This window comes from Macadamia integrifolia, chromosome 6, assembly GCF_013358625.1.
Source record: "Macadamia integrifolia cultivar HAES 741 chromosome 6, SCU_Mint_v3, whole genome shotgun sequence".
NCBI lineage: Eukaryota > Viridiplantae > Streptophyta > Magnoliopsida > Proteales > Proteaceae > Macadamia > Macadamia integrifolia.
Window position 1 is genome coordinate 4,331,620 of NC_056562.1, and position 16,542 is coordinate 4,348,161.

The 16,542-nt window shown below is 40.4% G+C and overlaps 1 protein-coding gene across 2 annotated transcripts; it reads left to right on the forward strand.

Annotated features, from left to right (window-relative positions):
- On the forward strand, positions 1-5,861 carry LOC122081490 (probable terpene synthase 11). 2 transcript variants are annotated; one of them, XM_042648637.1, is made up of 7 exons: positions 1-197; positions 312-624; positions 2,541-2,916; positions 4,116-4,334; positions 4,433-4,571; positions 4,676-4,924; positions 5,225-5,861. In XM_042648637.1, the coding sequence occupies exons 1-7, from the start codon at positions 168-170 to the stop codon at positions 5,513-5,515; spliced, it is 1,617 nt and encodes a 538-aa protein (XP_042504571.1). In that variant the 5' UTR covers positions 1-167; the 3' UTR covers positions 5,516-5,861. The 2 variants fall into 2 exon arrangements, with proteins under 2 accessions (XP_042504571.1, XP_042504572.1); XM_042648638.1 differs by having other exon boundaries at positions 2,544-2,916.
- The last annotated feature ends 10,681 nt before the right edge of the window (positions 5,862-16,542 follow it).

A 16,542-nucleotide genomic window follows, 5' to 3' on the forward strand; every position in this document is an offset into this window, starting at 1 on the left:
TAAAGGCCACTTTTTTCCCCTTCTCTTCATCTTTTCTTAATGTGCCTTCTTCCCTAAGGGTCTCTCCTTGGAAAAGAAACTACTTGTCATGTACTATTTCAAGTTCTTGGAACTGCAAGTGGACACAATTTCCCTCCTCTTCTCTGTCACTATGGAGACCATCTCTCATGCAAGCTGATGAGTCTTCTTGCATCACAGTAATATTGTGGAACTCTATTACTACTACTACTCTCTCTCTCTCTCTCTCTCTCTCCGGAATTCTGGATTACTTGCTCATGTTCCATGTTTTCTGTTTTGTTGTTGTGTATAAGAGGTCAGCTGCTTTCCGGAAGGCTAGTAGTACTACTCATGGTACTGAAGATATTGAAGAACCGGTGGAAAGGGTGCGGAGAGACATGTTTAACTCCGGCGACGACGACGACCACGACAACCTCGTGAGAAATGTGAAGCTGATAGACAACCTTCAACGGTTGGGCATTGCGTACCATTTTCATGAGGAGGCTAAGGAAGTATTAGATGATCTGAGGTCGAGAAGATCATGGAGAAACGATGAGGACGATGACCTCTTTCTCGCTGCTCTTCGCTTTAGATTACTTAGAGAGAATGGCTACCATGTATCTCCAGGTGAAACTTAAGTATTCCTTATTATTATTTAGAGCATTTTACATTCCCTCCTCTGTACTTTGTTTTTATTACATCCTTAATTTTCCCTGTAGCATGTTAGTTTTTATTAAAATATTTATAATATTAAGTTAAACTAATATTTTAATAATACTTAATTTACCCTTCAATATTCTTAAAAACTATTTCACCCTTTCAACCACAAAACCTTGACATATATAGAGACGCCCCCACTTCAACCCACCCCGCCCCTTCTCTATCTTATCTTCTCCACATCTCTATTTTATCTAGCGGAAGGTGAATAGACACAGAACTCCAGCGATGTTCAAACAATAATCAACACTAACTGGTTAACTTCGTGCGTCAAAACCACTTCAAGCATCAAAACCCCATTCGCTGGTGGAGAAATCTGAAACTGGTTATGTCCAAGTGATAACTGGAGACATTTGCCATTACTTGATCACTACCTCACCTTTGCTAGAGATGGTGACTACCTCTTTTACAATATTTAGGTTTTCACTACCCTAAATTTCCTCTTTTCAATTTTGTTAGAAAATGGTTTTAAGAAACACTAGGGATAAAATAGGTATTTGATTTGTCGTTGAATTACAAAAGACTAAAATCGTCTTTTACAATTCAAAACTAACACCACACTAACAACGACATTTGACAAGGGAGGATTATGTAATTTCTAAAAACATAGAGGAAGGGGATGTAATAAGAGCAAGTACAGGGGAGGGGATGTAAATTGCTCTATTATTTATTTATTTATTGCTATAAGTCAACAAAGAATATATTAAACTATAAAATAATAGGATGTACAAGATTGACATCCGGGTAGATCCAGATGGCCAAAAGACAATGAAAATACACAAAAAGAATCTATAAAAAAAACTTTAAAACTCCACCTTCAACAATGGCCGTCAGCAAAGCAAAAGGATCTCATGATTTGTTAAAGGTGAAGTATCCCATTCAGCCAACAATATTCACTACCCAAATCTGTGTAGGTTGGTCAGGATGTTCAATTTTTATGTAGTTTGAACTTGATGGATGCTCATTAGGTAACCCGGGCTACGCAGGTATGGGGGGAATAATCCGAAACCACAAGGGTTATCCTATGAGATGCTTTGCCTCCTTCGTTGGAATTGTTTCTAACTTTGATCCAGAATTCGTTGCCTTTTTTTAGGCAATTTGTATTGCCAAGGCTCTGAATTTGAATTGGATTGAGGTTGAAGGCGATTCACAAGCTGTTGTGTGGTGCATTGTGAAAGTTTTAATTCCATGGAATCAAAGGCAAGTGTGGTTTTCTTATTTGGAATTTTTAAATAGTATACAATGGAGTGACTAGATCCTCTGTGGAATTGGACTCTGGTTCTAGATTTTCTGCAAATGATATTGAATGGAACACAATGGAAAAGTCTAGGTTCCGGTTCTCGTGAATGTTATGCTTCTTTTGAGGATGTAGCTTCATTTATTTAGTCTTAATTCCCTCTCTGCTGATGGCCATGCCGAAGGTGGATTTGGGTCTTAAGTTTGCTCAGTTTTGTCTATTTGGACTTCTCTGTATTATTCTTATTTTTTTTTAATATACTCTTTGCTGACCTTAAGCCAAAAAAAAAGAAACCTTGATGTGGCTCCATTGGATCGGTTGGACCTGGCTGAGCCCAAGCTGGTTTTAGCAACCAGGCTCAAGCTAGAGTCTCTAGAGTCTAGACCATGACCCATTTTTTCCCAACTCAGCCCGGTCCAAGCCAAAAAATATATCCAGAAGTTCGCTGGCATAGCTTGACCAAAACCCTTGCAGACCTGCTATAATTTTCTCTGATGCATGTGTGTCAAATTTTCTTTTTCCTCTCATATTTGTTGATTCAGTTTTGTTAATTACTAATTAGTTGTTTTATGAGGGTCAATAAAAATAGAAGATTCGTTTCACAAGTTCATCAACAAGGAAGGGGAATTCAAGGAGGCATTAAGCAATGATACAGTTGGGATGTTAAGCTTGTATGAAGCTTCCTACTTAGGTGCAAATGGTGAGGCAATATTGACAGAGGCCATGGAATTCACCAATAAAAAGTTGAGAACATCAATGCCAAATTTGGATCCTCCTCTTGCTCAAGAAGTTGGAACAGCCTTGGAGCTACCAAGGTACTTAAGGATGGTAAGGTTGGAAGCTAGAAGGTATATTGATGAATATGCCCTGAAAACCACAGGAAACACAGCTATTGTAGAGCTTGCAAAGTTGGATTTTAACAACAATCAATTGCTACACCAAATGGAGATTGCAGAAGTGATCAGGTTAGTCATTAAAATAGAAATAATCTGTATGTGACAGTTACAACCCCCCCCCCCCCCCCCCCCCCCCCCAACTTTTTCTTTTGCATTTTTATATCCTGAAGTTTTTTACAAAAGAAAATTGATTTAGTGAGGTCTTTTAATCCACACATTGGTCGGGTAGTGTACGAATATTGGGCTTATGACTTTGGGAAAGAGTTATCCACTCTGAAATTCGGACTTTTGTTTTAGAATTCACTAAAAATCTATTTCACTAGAAGCTTAAACCTGAATAATTGATCAAACATTTAGTTTGTGTAAGCTATATATCAAATTCACGTCTTGATTAATTAATAAAATGTTTCCTATAGGCTATGTTTGGTTGTAAGGGGATTTAAAGGGAAGGGAAGTGGAATTTTCATACTTAAAAGAGGAATATATGTAATAATTACCCATATGACTTTAACATTAACTTTAAATCGTTCCATATTTGGTTATAAAATTTCACTTTACTTTGCATCCAAAACCCTTTGCTATAATATATAAAATATATCATGCCACGCCTCTTCCTATTACTTGTTTGCTACTTCCTTTTCCTTTCCAAGGCCTCTGAGTCTTTGAGGATGGGGCAACAGAAGTCGAAGTACTCATATCCCCGTCTGAAAGAGGCTCGACCATTATTCTTAAGTGAATTCTGGAAGGAACACTAGCTAGCTCGCAGGAACCAACCCCCCCTAATGAGTCAATACTACACACTAACCCAAACAAAACTAAAATCGGGCACAACTTTAATTGAGAGTAACCAAGAGCTGGGGCTAAAGATCGACAATCCTTACAGTAAGAGCAGAAACATAGGCAATATATCATTACTAAATATGGTTAAAAAAATTAAGTAGTTTATGCCATCATATGAGGTACTGACTATAAACATTTATTTTTAAAGTATGAAAATTTCACTTTCCTTCCCTTTAAATTCCCATTGCAATCAAACGGAGCCATAGAGAGACTAGGGAAGTCTGACAACCCTGAACAAATTGTCAAAAGTTTATTATTATTATTATTATTATTATTATTATTATTATTATTATTATTATTATTATTATTATTATTATTATTATTATTATTATTATTATTATTATTATTATTTTTATTTTTATTTTACAATTAAATATATAGATGTATGTACATGAATTAGTTTTGACAAAGCTCTGCATTCTTAATAGGTGGTGGAAAGAGTTGGGGCTTGTTAAGAAGCTAAGTTTTGCGCGTGATCGACCATTGGAGTGTTTCTTATGGACTGTGGGAATATTTCCAGAGCCAAGGCACTCAAAATGTCGAATTGAGCTAACCAAAACAATTGCTATCTTATTAGTCATTGATGACATCTTCGACTCTTATGGCTCAATAGAAGAACTTATTCTCTTCAATAATGCAGTTCAAAGGTTTACGTACATTTTGATCTTAATTAGGTTAATTTTTTATTGTTTCATTTTGAAATTTGTGTATTATCTTGCCTAACTATATGAAGGACTACTTGTAGATGGGATCTTGAAGCAGTTGAGCAACTTCCTGAATACATGAAGATATGTTATATGGCTTTGTTTAATACTACCAGTGAGATTGGCTATAGAGTCCTTAAAGAACATGGCTGGAGCATCATCCCTCATTTGAAGCGAACGGTATAATGTTCTTCAACTGATCAATGCCTTATTGTTAATTGCAGACAAGTAGTTTTGTACAACAAATTAAGTGACACATTTTTTAATCTTGATCATATATACAGTGGATAGATACGTTTGAAGCATTTCTAGTTGAAGCTAAATGGCTTAACAAGAAATATGTGCCTACACAAGAGGAATATTTAGTAAATGGAGTTACCACAGCAGGAACATATATGGCCTTAGTCCATGCTTTCTTTCTTATGGGAGAAGGAGTTACCAAGAAAACCACTGGGATGATGGAGCCGTATCCCATGCTATTCTCCTATTCAGGAATGATCCTTCGGCTTTGGGATGATTTGGGAACATGGAGGGTAAGTTATATTTAAGGGTATATCCTTATAATCACTGTACATTTTCATAATCTTAATTAAACCCCAAGGGTTAGTGTAATTGGCTTGGAGGGGACACGGTACTCCGTCTCAAGAAGCGAAGTCCCGCAATCAAACCTTCGCCGCTGCACGAGACTTTCCGTCTCGGACTGACCTGGTCCTGTGCAAGTGAAAAAAAATTCATAATCTTAATTAAGCCAACATGCTTAGATTGTAGCATTAATTGTAGTTGAAAAATACTATAGTGGTACTTCTTTGTTTTTTTTTACTGAACATTTTCAGGAAGAGAAACAAAGGGGGGATATGGCATGGAGCATAGAATGTGCCATGAGAGATCACATTAATATTTCATCAGTAGATGAAGCTTGTGATTACATACGGCAACGCATTCACAACCTATGGACTGAACTCAATGGGCAGTTAGTAGCTCCAGAAGGATTGCCTTTATCAATCATTAAAGCATCATTGAACCTATCAAGGACTGCCCAAGTTATTTATCAACAAGGATATGATAACAATGCTTCAAGCGTGGAAGATCATATACAGTTACTGCTCTTTAGACCCATTCCTTGAAGAATTCTTTTCTTTTGTTGATTTGTCAACTTAAGCATGTAGAGAATGGAAGATTCAACATATATGAAGAGTAGAAGCAGGTCTTTAAGTTGGAACTGTGAATGGTGCCATAATGCAGCCCTAGATTGGGAGCCATTTGGTAATGTAATAGTTTCAGGAATCTACAACCTAATTATTTTGTTTTCTTCTTTTTTTTTCTTCCTCCATGTTCAAAGGAACCGAAACCCTATGTGCAAGAAGATTGGAGTCAATACCAGGTATATTGCGCTTCATTGAGAACCGAAACCCTTTATTTTTTTTTTCTCTTGTAGATCAATGAGAAGATAACCCATACCTTGTGTTGTGCTGGGTGCATCTTTATGGGCTGTTACATGTATCTAAGGCATGGATGGATTAGGATTTCTCCGAAGAAGTGTTTTCAAAAGCCATTTGGTTTGGAGTATGATGAGAAAAGATTAAATCGAACTTGGGGTTTTCCATGTTTTTAAGAAGTTTTAAAGATGTGGGAAGGTTTGTGGTTTTATTGAAAACTTTCAATGGCGATTGCCTAATGTTAGATCCTCAGTGTTGAAGAACATGTTTGAGAAGGTAGGGAATATTAAAATTCCTCCATATGACTGTGAGGATCTGTATTTGTGGAGTTTGACTTCAGATGGGTTATTTAGCTCCAATTCAACTTGGGAGGAGATTAGGATTCGAAATCCTAAGGTTCCTTGGGCCTCTCTGATCTGGTGTAAAAAGTTGCAGCCAAGAATGTCAATTTTTGGTTGGAGGATGCCTCATGGCAAGCTTCCCACGGATGAGGTGGTACAGAAGAGGGGTATAGCGCTCGTTTCAAAATGTAGTTTGTGTGGCATGGAGGTTGAGTCAATGGACCATATTGTCCTTCACTGTTCTTTTTCGAAGGAGATATGGAATTATTTTTGTGGGTGCTTTAATGTTGTGTGGAAGAAGGTAGGATCCTTGGCTGATCTATTTCAATGGTGGAAAAGAAAGCAAAAAATGGTGTGTCACAAAGAGGTGTCGGCTATCAGGCTGATTACAGTAGGTGACCATATTTGGCATGAAAGAAATAATAGGCAGAAGGTATGATGGCAAGGTGAGACCGACAAGGTACGAGCAACAAATGATCTTAGAGGATATAAGATCCTCTAATCCCAGCACCAAAGGAGAAGTGAATTCTATAGCTGATGTAATTTTCTGTAGTAAGCTTGCGTTAATGATCCAGACTACGCCAAATCAGCCTATATTAGAAGTGTTTTGGTGCAGACCCCAGGTAAATTGGGTTAAGCTGAACTTCGATGGAAGTTCTATGAGTAATCCAGGTTATGCAGATGTAGGTGGGATCTTTCAAGACTACAGGGAAAGTGTTATGGATTCCTACAAAATTTTTATGGGAGTGACAGGTGTATTTCAAGCAGAGGTGAAAGGCCTCATGGTGGGTCTCATGCGTGCTCAAGAGTTGGCAATAATTTGCTTGTGGGTGGAGACAGATTCCAGTGCGAGCGTGACTTCTTTTCAACAAAAGAGGATCCCATGGTTGCTCTATAGAGATGGATTTACGTTCATCCTTACTTGGAGGGGTTTCATGGAAGATCACTCATAATTTTAGAGAGGCAAACTCGACTGCTGATTATCTGGCTAGAGATGCAACGAAGATAGGGATTTCAGCTTCAGATATTGTTATTCTAGATCATGTTATGGAGCTGATCAGGAGAGATGCAGATGGGAGACCAAACTATTGATTTGTCTAGTGCTCTTTCCTCTCCCCTGCTGATGGCAACGCTGAAGTTGGGGGTTAGGGAAGTGATTTTCTTTGTGTGTCTTTCATCTTTGTAATGTTGTTTATCTTTTTCTCTTCTTTTCATTAGTATAAATTATTTCTAGCGAAAAAAAAAAAGATGTGGGAACATTGATGAGTTAAGCTGGGACTATCAATATAGGTCTAGATTTATTGTAATATGTTTTTTCCTTGTGTTTTGGATTTTGTTCTACTGATGGCCATGCCAAAAGTGGAATATCTAAAAGGTTTTTTTGTACGTACTCATTCTTTTTATTGGATTTCAATATACTTTCGTTGACCTTTAGTATTAAAAAAATAATAATAATAAAATAAAATAAAAAAGATGAGTTAGTGAAATGGGGAATTATTTTATTAACTTGTAATTTTTTTGGTTTATAACAGAAGATTATCTCATTATATATGTGGGTGTAAAAGAGTAGAAAAACTGTAGCAAGCAGAGGGAATAAACACTTTATTCTTTGATCTTTCTGATGGTTTTGTAAGCGGTTAGAGATTTTGAGGGAAAAGATGGAGAGTGGTGGTGAGTTAGCGTTTTGCTCTGTGCTCCCTGCTGGATGGCCACCGGATAGAGGAAAGCAGAAATTGATCACGGACTTCTGGCCGACGGAAAGGAGGGACGATGATGAGGCTGATGTTTTTGTCTCGTCACCGGCTCACAATGGCAACAGGGAGCCACTCCCGGTGGCTTCAAGTCCTATTGAAGGGAGGCCGACAATGTCATGGACTAAAGAAATCCTATGCAAAAGCTGTTAGGAGTACCTTTCCAAAGGTAAGCGAACTTCTTGACCCTGTACACGCAGGAAACTCCACGAAGGTGATTATTCCCCAAGATGCATATGAAGATCGTCTAGGAAGATATCGATTTGCCTTAATAGGTAGAATCAACTTCCGTCATGTCTCTTTGGACGATGTTCAAAGGGAGGCTCGCGAGGTTTGGAATCTGCAGGGCGCCGTGAAGATGGTGCCCATGGGCAAGGGCTTCACCATTTTTCAGTTTGCTTCTAAGCGTGACATGGTCACAATATGGCGGAGGAGCCTGTGAAGGTCAGAGGGCAGCTAGTGCGCTTCCAACGTTGGCACCCTGATTTCAACATTCATGAAAAACCTATCAATAAGGTTCTTTTCTGGGTGAGATTTCCAGAATTACCATTGGAGTACTGGCATGAGAAAGTGCTTTTGACAATGGCAAAAGTTGCTGGCCGTCCTCTTGCATTAGATCGGATGTATGGTAATTATGCTCGGGTCCTTGTTGAAATGGAGATCGGAAGCTTGAGGCCAGAAGAGATTCAGGTTGAACGTGGGGACTGAGAATCTATTCTGGTTCAAGCATAAATTATTTTATGAGGATACTATGGGGAAGTGTGGATATTGTAAGAAGGTAGGACACATCATTGGAGACTGCAGAGAAAAAAAATCGCAGAGTCCAAGGCTGCTTGTCATGCGAACGATGGTGGTATCCTAGGTGCAAACTATGTTGACGAACCGCCAAGGGAATCAGTGGCACCCGCAACCATGTCTTCCACATGAAGATTGTAGTAGTATGGCAGAGCTAGTATCATCCATGGGGGCGGCTCAGCCTCACGCGGTGGTGGGGCAACCGTCTATAGAGAAGATGAGAATCAGATGGAGAATAATCCTGTTATGGAAGTTGACTCCGAAAAGGAAACTAATTTTTCGGAATCAATTACTCCCCAGTCTAGGCGTCCTTTAGAGATGGAGATGAATATTCCCTTAGCAAATATGAAAGATAATTCAAATTTTGAATTAGAGTCCAATATTCCTTTAGTAAATATGGACGGTCATTCAAATTTTGAATTTGGATCAAATATGGAAGTAAATTCTGGATTAGAGATTGTGATCGGATCTGATAATGAGGTGGGTGCTCTGGATTTGAGTATGAAGCAGGGCTCCTTTGACCCTCACGGCCCACCCGCCCCTCTCTTGCACAGCATCGATGCCAATCAGGCCATGGTAAATCAGACGGAAGGCGTACGACACAGTCTGCGATATGCCAATCGTGGTGGCCATGCTATCGTTTCTGGTACAGGCAGGTCCATTTCTATTGGTGCAGCAAGATTGAACACTGTTAGGGAGATTGACTCTGCCGCCTTACGAAGAGAATCTGAGGTTAGAAATCAGAAGAAAAAGGGCAAGCAGGTTAATGTGGCGGATCGGTCTCGTGCTAGGACTGATCAAACCATCCCCCACATGTCATCATGAAGCTCCTGTTCTGGAACATTCGTGGTATTAAGAAGGTTGCTGCCAGGGTAACCTTATCTAAAATTGTTTGCGAAAATTCTCCTGATTTAATTTGTATTGTAGAGCCTATGATCCCTGTGATCAAGTTTCCACGATTGTTTTTTAATAAGCTCAGGTTTACGTCGGAGTTAATTCACAATGATAGGAATGACTCACACCCTAACCTTTGGATTTTGTGGAAGGAAAATTTGAAAAAGCCTTCGATAATCTCCATGTCTGATCAGCAGATTTCTTTTGATCTTGAGTGGAATGATAGAGTTCTTGAATTTTCAGTGGTTCATGCCAAATGCTTAAGAGCTGAGAGAAGGGACCTTTGGCTGGATCTGGCCACTAACCCTTCTGGTCACTCAAGAATGATTATCGGAGATTTCAATGTGACCCTATTCGATAATGAGAGAAGAGGACCTGGAAGATTTTGCTTAGGGGCTGCATCTGAATTTGGAGCCATGGTTGATGCCACATCCATGATCCAAATTCCTTCCTCTGGCAGGAAGTTCACCTGGAGCAACAACAGAAGGTCTGGCAATGTGGTAGCTGTCCTGGATAGAGTTTTTGTGAATGAAGATTGGTTGAACCCCTTTGATGATTGCTCTCAGAAGGTCCTCCCCCGAATTGCTTCGGATCATGCTCCCCTGCTAGTCTCCTCTAGGCTCTCATCTAAGCCTAAGAACTGCCCTTTCCGCATCGACAAAATTTGGTTGGACCATCCTGAGTTTGTGGATATGACTCGGGAAGCATGGAACATGAACTTAATCGGCTTTGCTACATTTATCTTATATCAGAAGCTGAAGAGATTAAAGCCACTTATCAAATCTTGGTCAAGAAGGGCCTTTCCTCACTTGAATCAAGAGGTTGATAGTGCGAGGACTGAGTTGGAGACAGTTCAATCTCATATAGAGGAAGAGGGCTATTCTAAGCATCTTTTTGAATTCGAAGTTGATGCAAAGACTAGCTCTGGAAAGCTATTGACAATCATGAGAAACTTTGGGCTCAAAAGTCCAGAATTAGATGGTTGAAAGAAGGAGACAGATGCTCTAGGTTTTTTCATGTTATGACTCGTATAAAGAGATCGAGGAACTCCATCAGGAGCATTATCACAGAGAGCGAGGATGAGATCAGTGATCAGGGTCAGTTGGGGAGCTATTTGGTAGACTTTTATGGGGAGTTCCATAAGAGGATCAAGCTAGATACTCAACCTCAAATTTTCAATTGCATTCCCAATATCCTTCATGACCCAGATAGACTTATGCTGGACTCCATCCCCTTTGATGATGAAATTAAACGAGCAGTTTGGGACCTGGATCCTGATAGTTCTCCAGGCCCAGACGGTTATTTGGGAGCTTTCTTCAGAACCTGCTGGGAGGTGGTCAACATTGATGTCTGCAGGGCGGTGAAAGGGTTCTTCTCTTCAGGTATTCTCCCTCATGGAATCAATAATAATTTTTTGTTACTAATTCCTAAGGTGAATGATGCCAGATCATTAGATAAATTCCATCCATTATGCATGGGGAATTTCTTCTGCAAAATTCTTTCAAAAATCTAGGCTTCTCGTATCTCTGTAGTCCTTCCTCGACTTATTTCTCAGGAGCAAGGAGCTTTCCAAAAGGGCAAAGTAATCCAGATGAATATTGGGCTGGCTTCTGAGTTAGCCAACCTAATGGGAAATTCATCCAGGGGAGGCGGCCTAGGCTTGAAGCTTGACATAAGGAAGGCCTTTGACACCATTTCATGGAAATTTCTATTCTAGGTCCTTAGCAGATTTGGGTTCTCTGACACTATGATAGGATGGATCCATATGATTCTAAGGTCTGCTAGAATTTCAGTTCTCCTCAATGGCGGCCGTGTGGGCTATTTTGAAGCTAGTAGAGGTCTCTGGCAGGGCGACCCTATCTCCCCCATATTATTCATTATTGTCGAGGAAGTTCTTTGCCGCGGGTTAAAGGATCTGGCTGCCAAGAATCTTATCAAGCCTATTGCTGGTCCCCGTGGAGCTAAAATTCCTACCCATCTTCTCTTCGCTGATGATGTTTTCATATTTATGAATGCCTCTAAAAGGTATGTCAGAAACCTCAAGGTATTCCTTGATAGCTACCAAAGTAGTTCAGGTCAATTTTTCAATTTAGAAAAAAGTAAACTGTTTTTGGGAAAAATCCCTTCGGCGAGGAAGCAGTGGCTCTCTGATGAGTTGAATATTACAACCTATTCTTTTCCCACCAAATATCTGGGGGTCCAGATCTTCGAAGGTCGTATGAAAAGGGAACTCCTTCTCCCTGTGATGGATAAAATCAAAGCTAAATTAGCGGGTTGGAAGGGAAAACTTCTCTCTATGGCTGGTAGAGTGGAGCTAGTTAAATCAGTCATTTCTGGTATGTCATTGCACAACTTCTCTATATACTTGTGGCCTGCTACCATGATTAAATGCCTTGAAAAATGGATGCAGAACTTTATCTGGACAGGGGAGACTGATAGCTCCAAAGCTGTAACTGTCAAATGGGATCAGGTCTGTAAGCCTAAAAGGAAGGTGGCCTTGGTCTCCATAGACTTAGGGATGTTAACAAGGCCCTAATTGCCAAACTAGCATGGAAGATCAAGCATGGCGACTCTCGTCTTAGCAGAATTACTCGAGCAAGATTCTTGTCTAGCCATGGTAGGCCCAAGAGAGCCTACAAATGCTCCTCCATTTGGCCAGGGGTAAGGAGAATGTGGAAGTTTGTATCTGATAATGAGAGGTGGATCATCGGCAACGGAAGACACATTGACTTCTTGAGAGATAATTGGGTAGGGGCTCATTCTATTTGGGAGCTATCAGAGTTGGGGGAGGACGTGATTCGCAATCCTGCTCCTTCAATGTCAGATTTCATTGATGAAAGTCGCTGGATGATGCCTCAGGTGGAGTCCTTTTTCTTAAAGGACATTTTCTCAAAAATCAAGGGCATAAACCTTCCATCGCTACCTATGGAGGACCGATGAATTTGGAGCTTAAATCCGATGGGGCTGTTATGTCTGTCTGGAATGCCCTTAGGTCCCCATCATCCTCGGTTTCTTGGGATAAGATTATCTGGCATAAATTCCTTCCGCCTAGGCTCTCTACCTTGGGTTGGCGCTGGTTGCATGACAAGATCCCTACTGATGAGAAAATTCAATCTAGAGGAATCCACCTTCCATCTAGGTGTGATCTTTGTGGCTTCAGCTCTAAGTCTGCCTTCCATTTATTCCTTGATTGCAGCTTCTCAACTGAGTTATGGAGGAAGGTTTCAGACTTGTTTAACGTAGCCTGGACCAGCAAAGATTCAGCGATAGACATGGTTGTTTGGTGGCGCAACAATGGCAAAGGATGGTCCTTAAAGATGGGCTGGACGTTCAGTTTGCTTGTTACGATGGCTGCGATCTGGAATGAAAGAAATCAGAGGCGCTATGAGGGTAAATCGAGAAGCGCAGGATTAGTCCTTCATGGCATTAAAAGTGAGATTTCTTTTTTATGTAGTAGCCAAAAATTCTACCCCAAATCTGTAGAGGACCTCATTATCTGTAGAAGACTTAATCTTAGTACTGCTCCCCGTAGCAGACAAGGCATTCTGGAAGTCCATTGGTGCAAGCCTATCCAGACTTGGGTGAAGCTAAATGTTGATGGGTGTTCCCTTGGCAATCCTGGTCGTGCAGGATGTGGAGGTATTTTTTGGGACCACCAGGGGAGAATGATGTGATGCTTTAGTTTCTCCCTGGGCGTGGATTCTAGCTTTTCAGGTGAGATTTGGAGCATCATTAAAGGCATGTCGATTGCTCGAGACCTGCACATATCTCACCTTTGGATCAAGTTCGACTCCTCTGCGATGGTTTCCCTCTTTCACCATAGGCTTATTCCATGGTTTGTGTATCAAGAATGGTGCCATCTCCTTTCATACTTGATCTCTGTAGAGTGGAAGATTTCTCACTGCTTCAGGGAAGCTAATCCTGTTGCTGACTACTTGGCAAAGACAACGGTTTCATCTGGAGCCTCCTCTGATGAGGCTACTCTCCCTCCTATGTTGATCAATAAGCTGATTACAAATGAAGGGGGGTGGCCTAGATATAGATTTTATTCTTAGTAGCGCTGAGCCTCTGCTGATGGCTTTGCTGAAGGTGGAGGCCCAGCCTTTGCTTTTGTATCATATTTTTCTCTCTTTTTTTCTCCATCAATATAATCTGATCTTTTAGCAAAAAAAAAAAAAAAAAAAAAGTGGGTGTAAAAGGTTGTACTCCTTATTGAACGTTAATAACAATTACCATTGGATATTGGTGTGGGTAAGCATTTGTAAGGGTAAAGATTGGAGAACAGAATGACCTGTCCTCCTCTTGCCACTTTCTCACTCTTTCTCTCACGAGGAGGTTTTGATCCTTTACTCGCCCATTTTCTTGGCGGGGGTTTCTTCTTTTTCTTTCTCTCCTTTCCTCCTATTTTATCCTCTTACCACCCTTTTCAGATGATAATAACTCAATCTTCTTGGAGTCGTCACCTAGGTTGGGGCCTAGAACCCTACTGGGGAGCTTAGTTCCAGTTTAGGGAACCGGGCTTGGATTGAAGGGTAATTCCGTTAAGGGATCGAACAACCATATATGACTTCACATTTTGTCTTTTTTAGAGGTGTGGATCCATGTCAGGTTATGAGAGAGGGAATATGTTGCACCCGTTTCACCTGGAAATTCCAATATTTCCATCAAATGCTTGATTTTGAATATTTTCCCCTGAGAATAGTATCAGCCCTAGGCTAACATGCATACAACTTTTGCTTAAAATGTCATAATGAAAATGAAAGAACATTTATCACATACAATCAATGATAATCTATTACTTGCATATGAAATGATAAAATCTAGTTTATATGGTAATCTTCATGAATGCATCCAAAAGGTTTGTTAGAAATTTGAAGAATTTCCTTACTTTATACCAAAGCTACTCTGGCCAGTTTTTCAATTTAGAAAAGAGCAAGTTACTTTTAGGGATAATTCCTCCAATTAGAAAACAGTGGTTAGTTGAGGAATTAGCCATTCCTACTTGCAATTTTCCTACCAAATACTTGGATGTGAAAATTTTCCATAGAAGAGTTAAAAGGGACCACCTTCTCCCGGTGATGGATAGAATTCAAGCAAAGCTTGCCGGTTGGAAAGGAAAGCTTCTTTCCATGGTTGGTCGAGTTGATCTCATCAAATCTATTATTTCTGGGATGCCTCTTCATAGTTTCTCAATTTATTAGTGGCCTGCTACTCTGATCAAATGCTTGGAAAAATGGATGAAAAATTTCATTTGGATAGGGGAGATTGATTCGACCAAAGCCATCACAGTGAGATGGGATCAGGTTTGCAAGCCTAAGAAGGAGGGAGGCCTTGGCTTAAGAAGGCTTCAAGACGTGAATAAGGTTTTTATTGCCAAGTTAGCCTGGAAGATCAAGCATAAAAAATCTTAGCTGAGTAGGATCATCAGAGCTAGATTTCTCTCTGCCTTTGGTGGGTTTAAAAGAGGTCATAAAAGTTCTTCTATGTAGCATGGGGTGAGGAGATTGTGGCAGTTTGTGACTGAAAATGAAAGATGGTTTGTTGGTGATGGAAAGAGCATAGATTTTTGGAGGAATAGCTGGTGGGGCGCTACATCTATTTTTGAGACCTCTGGTCTAAGCATGGAGGTCTTCTCTAACCACAATCATACTGCTGCTGATTTCATTGAGAACGGTCTTTGGGCCCTGCCCCAGGTCGAATCAGCCTTGTTAAATGACGCTTTCAGGTCTATTAAGACCATTAGTCTCCCCTCTTCTGCTATGGAGGATCGGTGCTTGAACGGATGGGTCAATTCTCTGTGAAGTCTACCTAAGACGATCTCAGAGTTCACAGGTCGCATGTATTCTGGGCTAGGCTGATTTGGAATAGGATCCTCCCTCCCAGGCTCTCTCTTTTGGGCTGGTGCTGGATCCATGGGATGTTGCCCACAGATGATTTGATTCAGGTTAAAGGGATTTAGCTATCGTCCAGATCAATCTCTATGGTTCTTCTTCTAAATCTTTTTTCCACCTTTTTTTTTTTACTGTTCATTCTCATTTGAGATCTGGAAAGGAGCTTTGGAGTTGTTTAATGTGGTTTGGGGGAGTAAAAATTCTACGCTTGAGGTAATTGGTTGGTGGAGGAATAAAGGGAAAGGGTGGTCTCTGAGAGATGCCTGCGAGATTGGGTTGTTCTCTGTGATTGATGCTATCTGGTTTGAAAGAAACTAGAGGCGGTTCGAAGGAAATTTGCAAAACCCTTCTACAATTATTCGCCCCATTAGAGGGGAGTTGAGTTTTATCTGTCACAGATTGAAAATTGCTCCCAAAACCACTGATGATCTAGTCATTTGTAGACGATTCAACTTTGCTTATCTTCCCAAATTTCTCGATCCATTTTGGATGTTTATTGGTGCAAGCCTATAAGATCCTAGGTGAAGATTAACATAGATGGATGCTCTCTTGGGAACCCGAGATGAGCAAGAGGTGGGGGGATTTTCAGGGATTATGAGGGTAGGAAGCTTCTCTGCTTCAAGTTTTACCTAAGAATTTCTTCTAGCTTTTCAGCTGAGATTTGGAGCATTATCAAGGGGTTGAAGCTTGCTCGCGAGATGGATAAAAGGCACCTTTGGATAGTGTTCAATTCCTTTGCGGTTGTCTCTCTTTTCCATCATAGGCTGCTTCCTTGGTCTGTACTTCAGGAATGGTTTCACCTCCTTGGCTATCTGAATTCCATTGAGTGGAAGATCTCCCACTATTTTAGAGAAGCAAACCCAGTCGTAGACTTCCTAGCTAAGGAAGCAGCAAAGTCAGGGATCGACAATAATGATGTGCAGCTCCCTCTTAACATTTCTAATGAGTTGGAATCTAATATAGATGGGCACCCTCGCTTTAGATTTTTTACCCTTTTGAGATAGCGGTTGTGAGCCTCTGCTGATGGCAATGTCGAAGGTGGA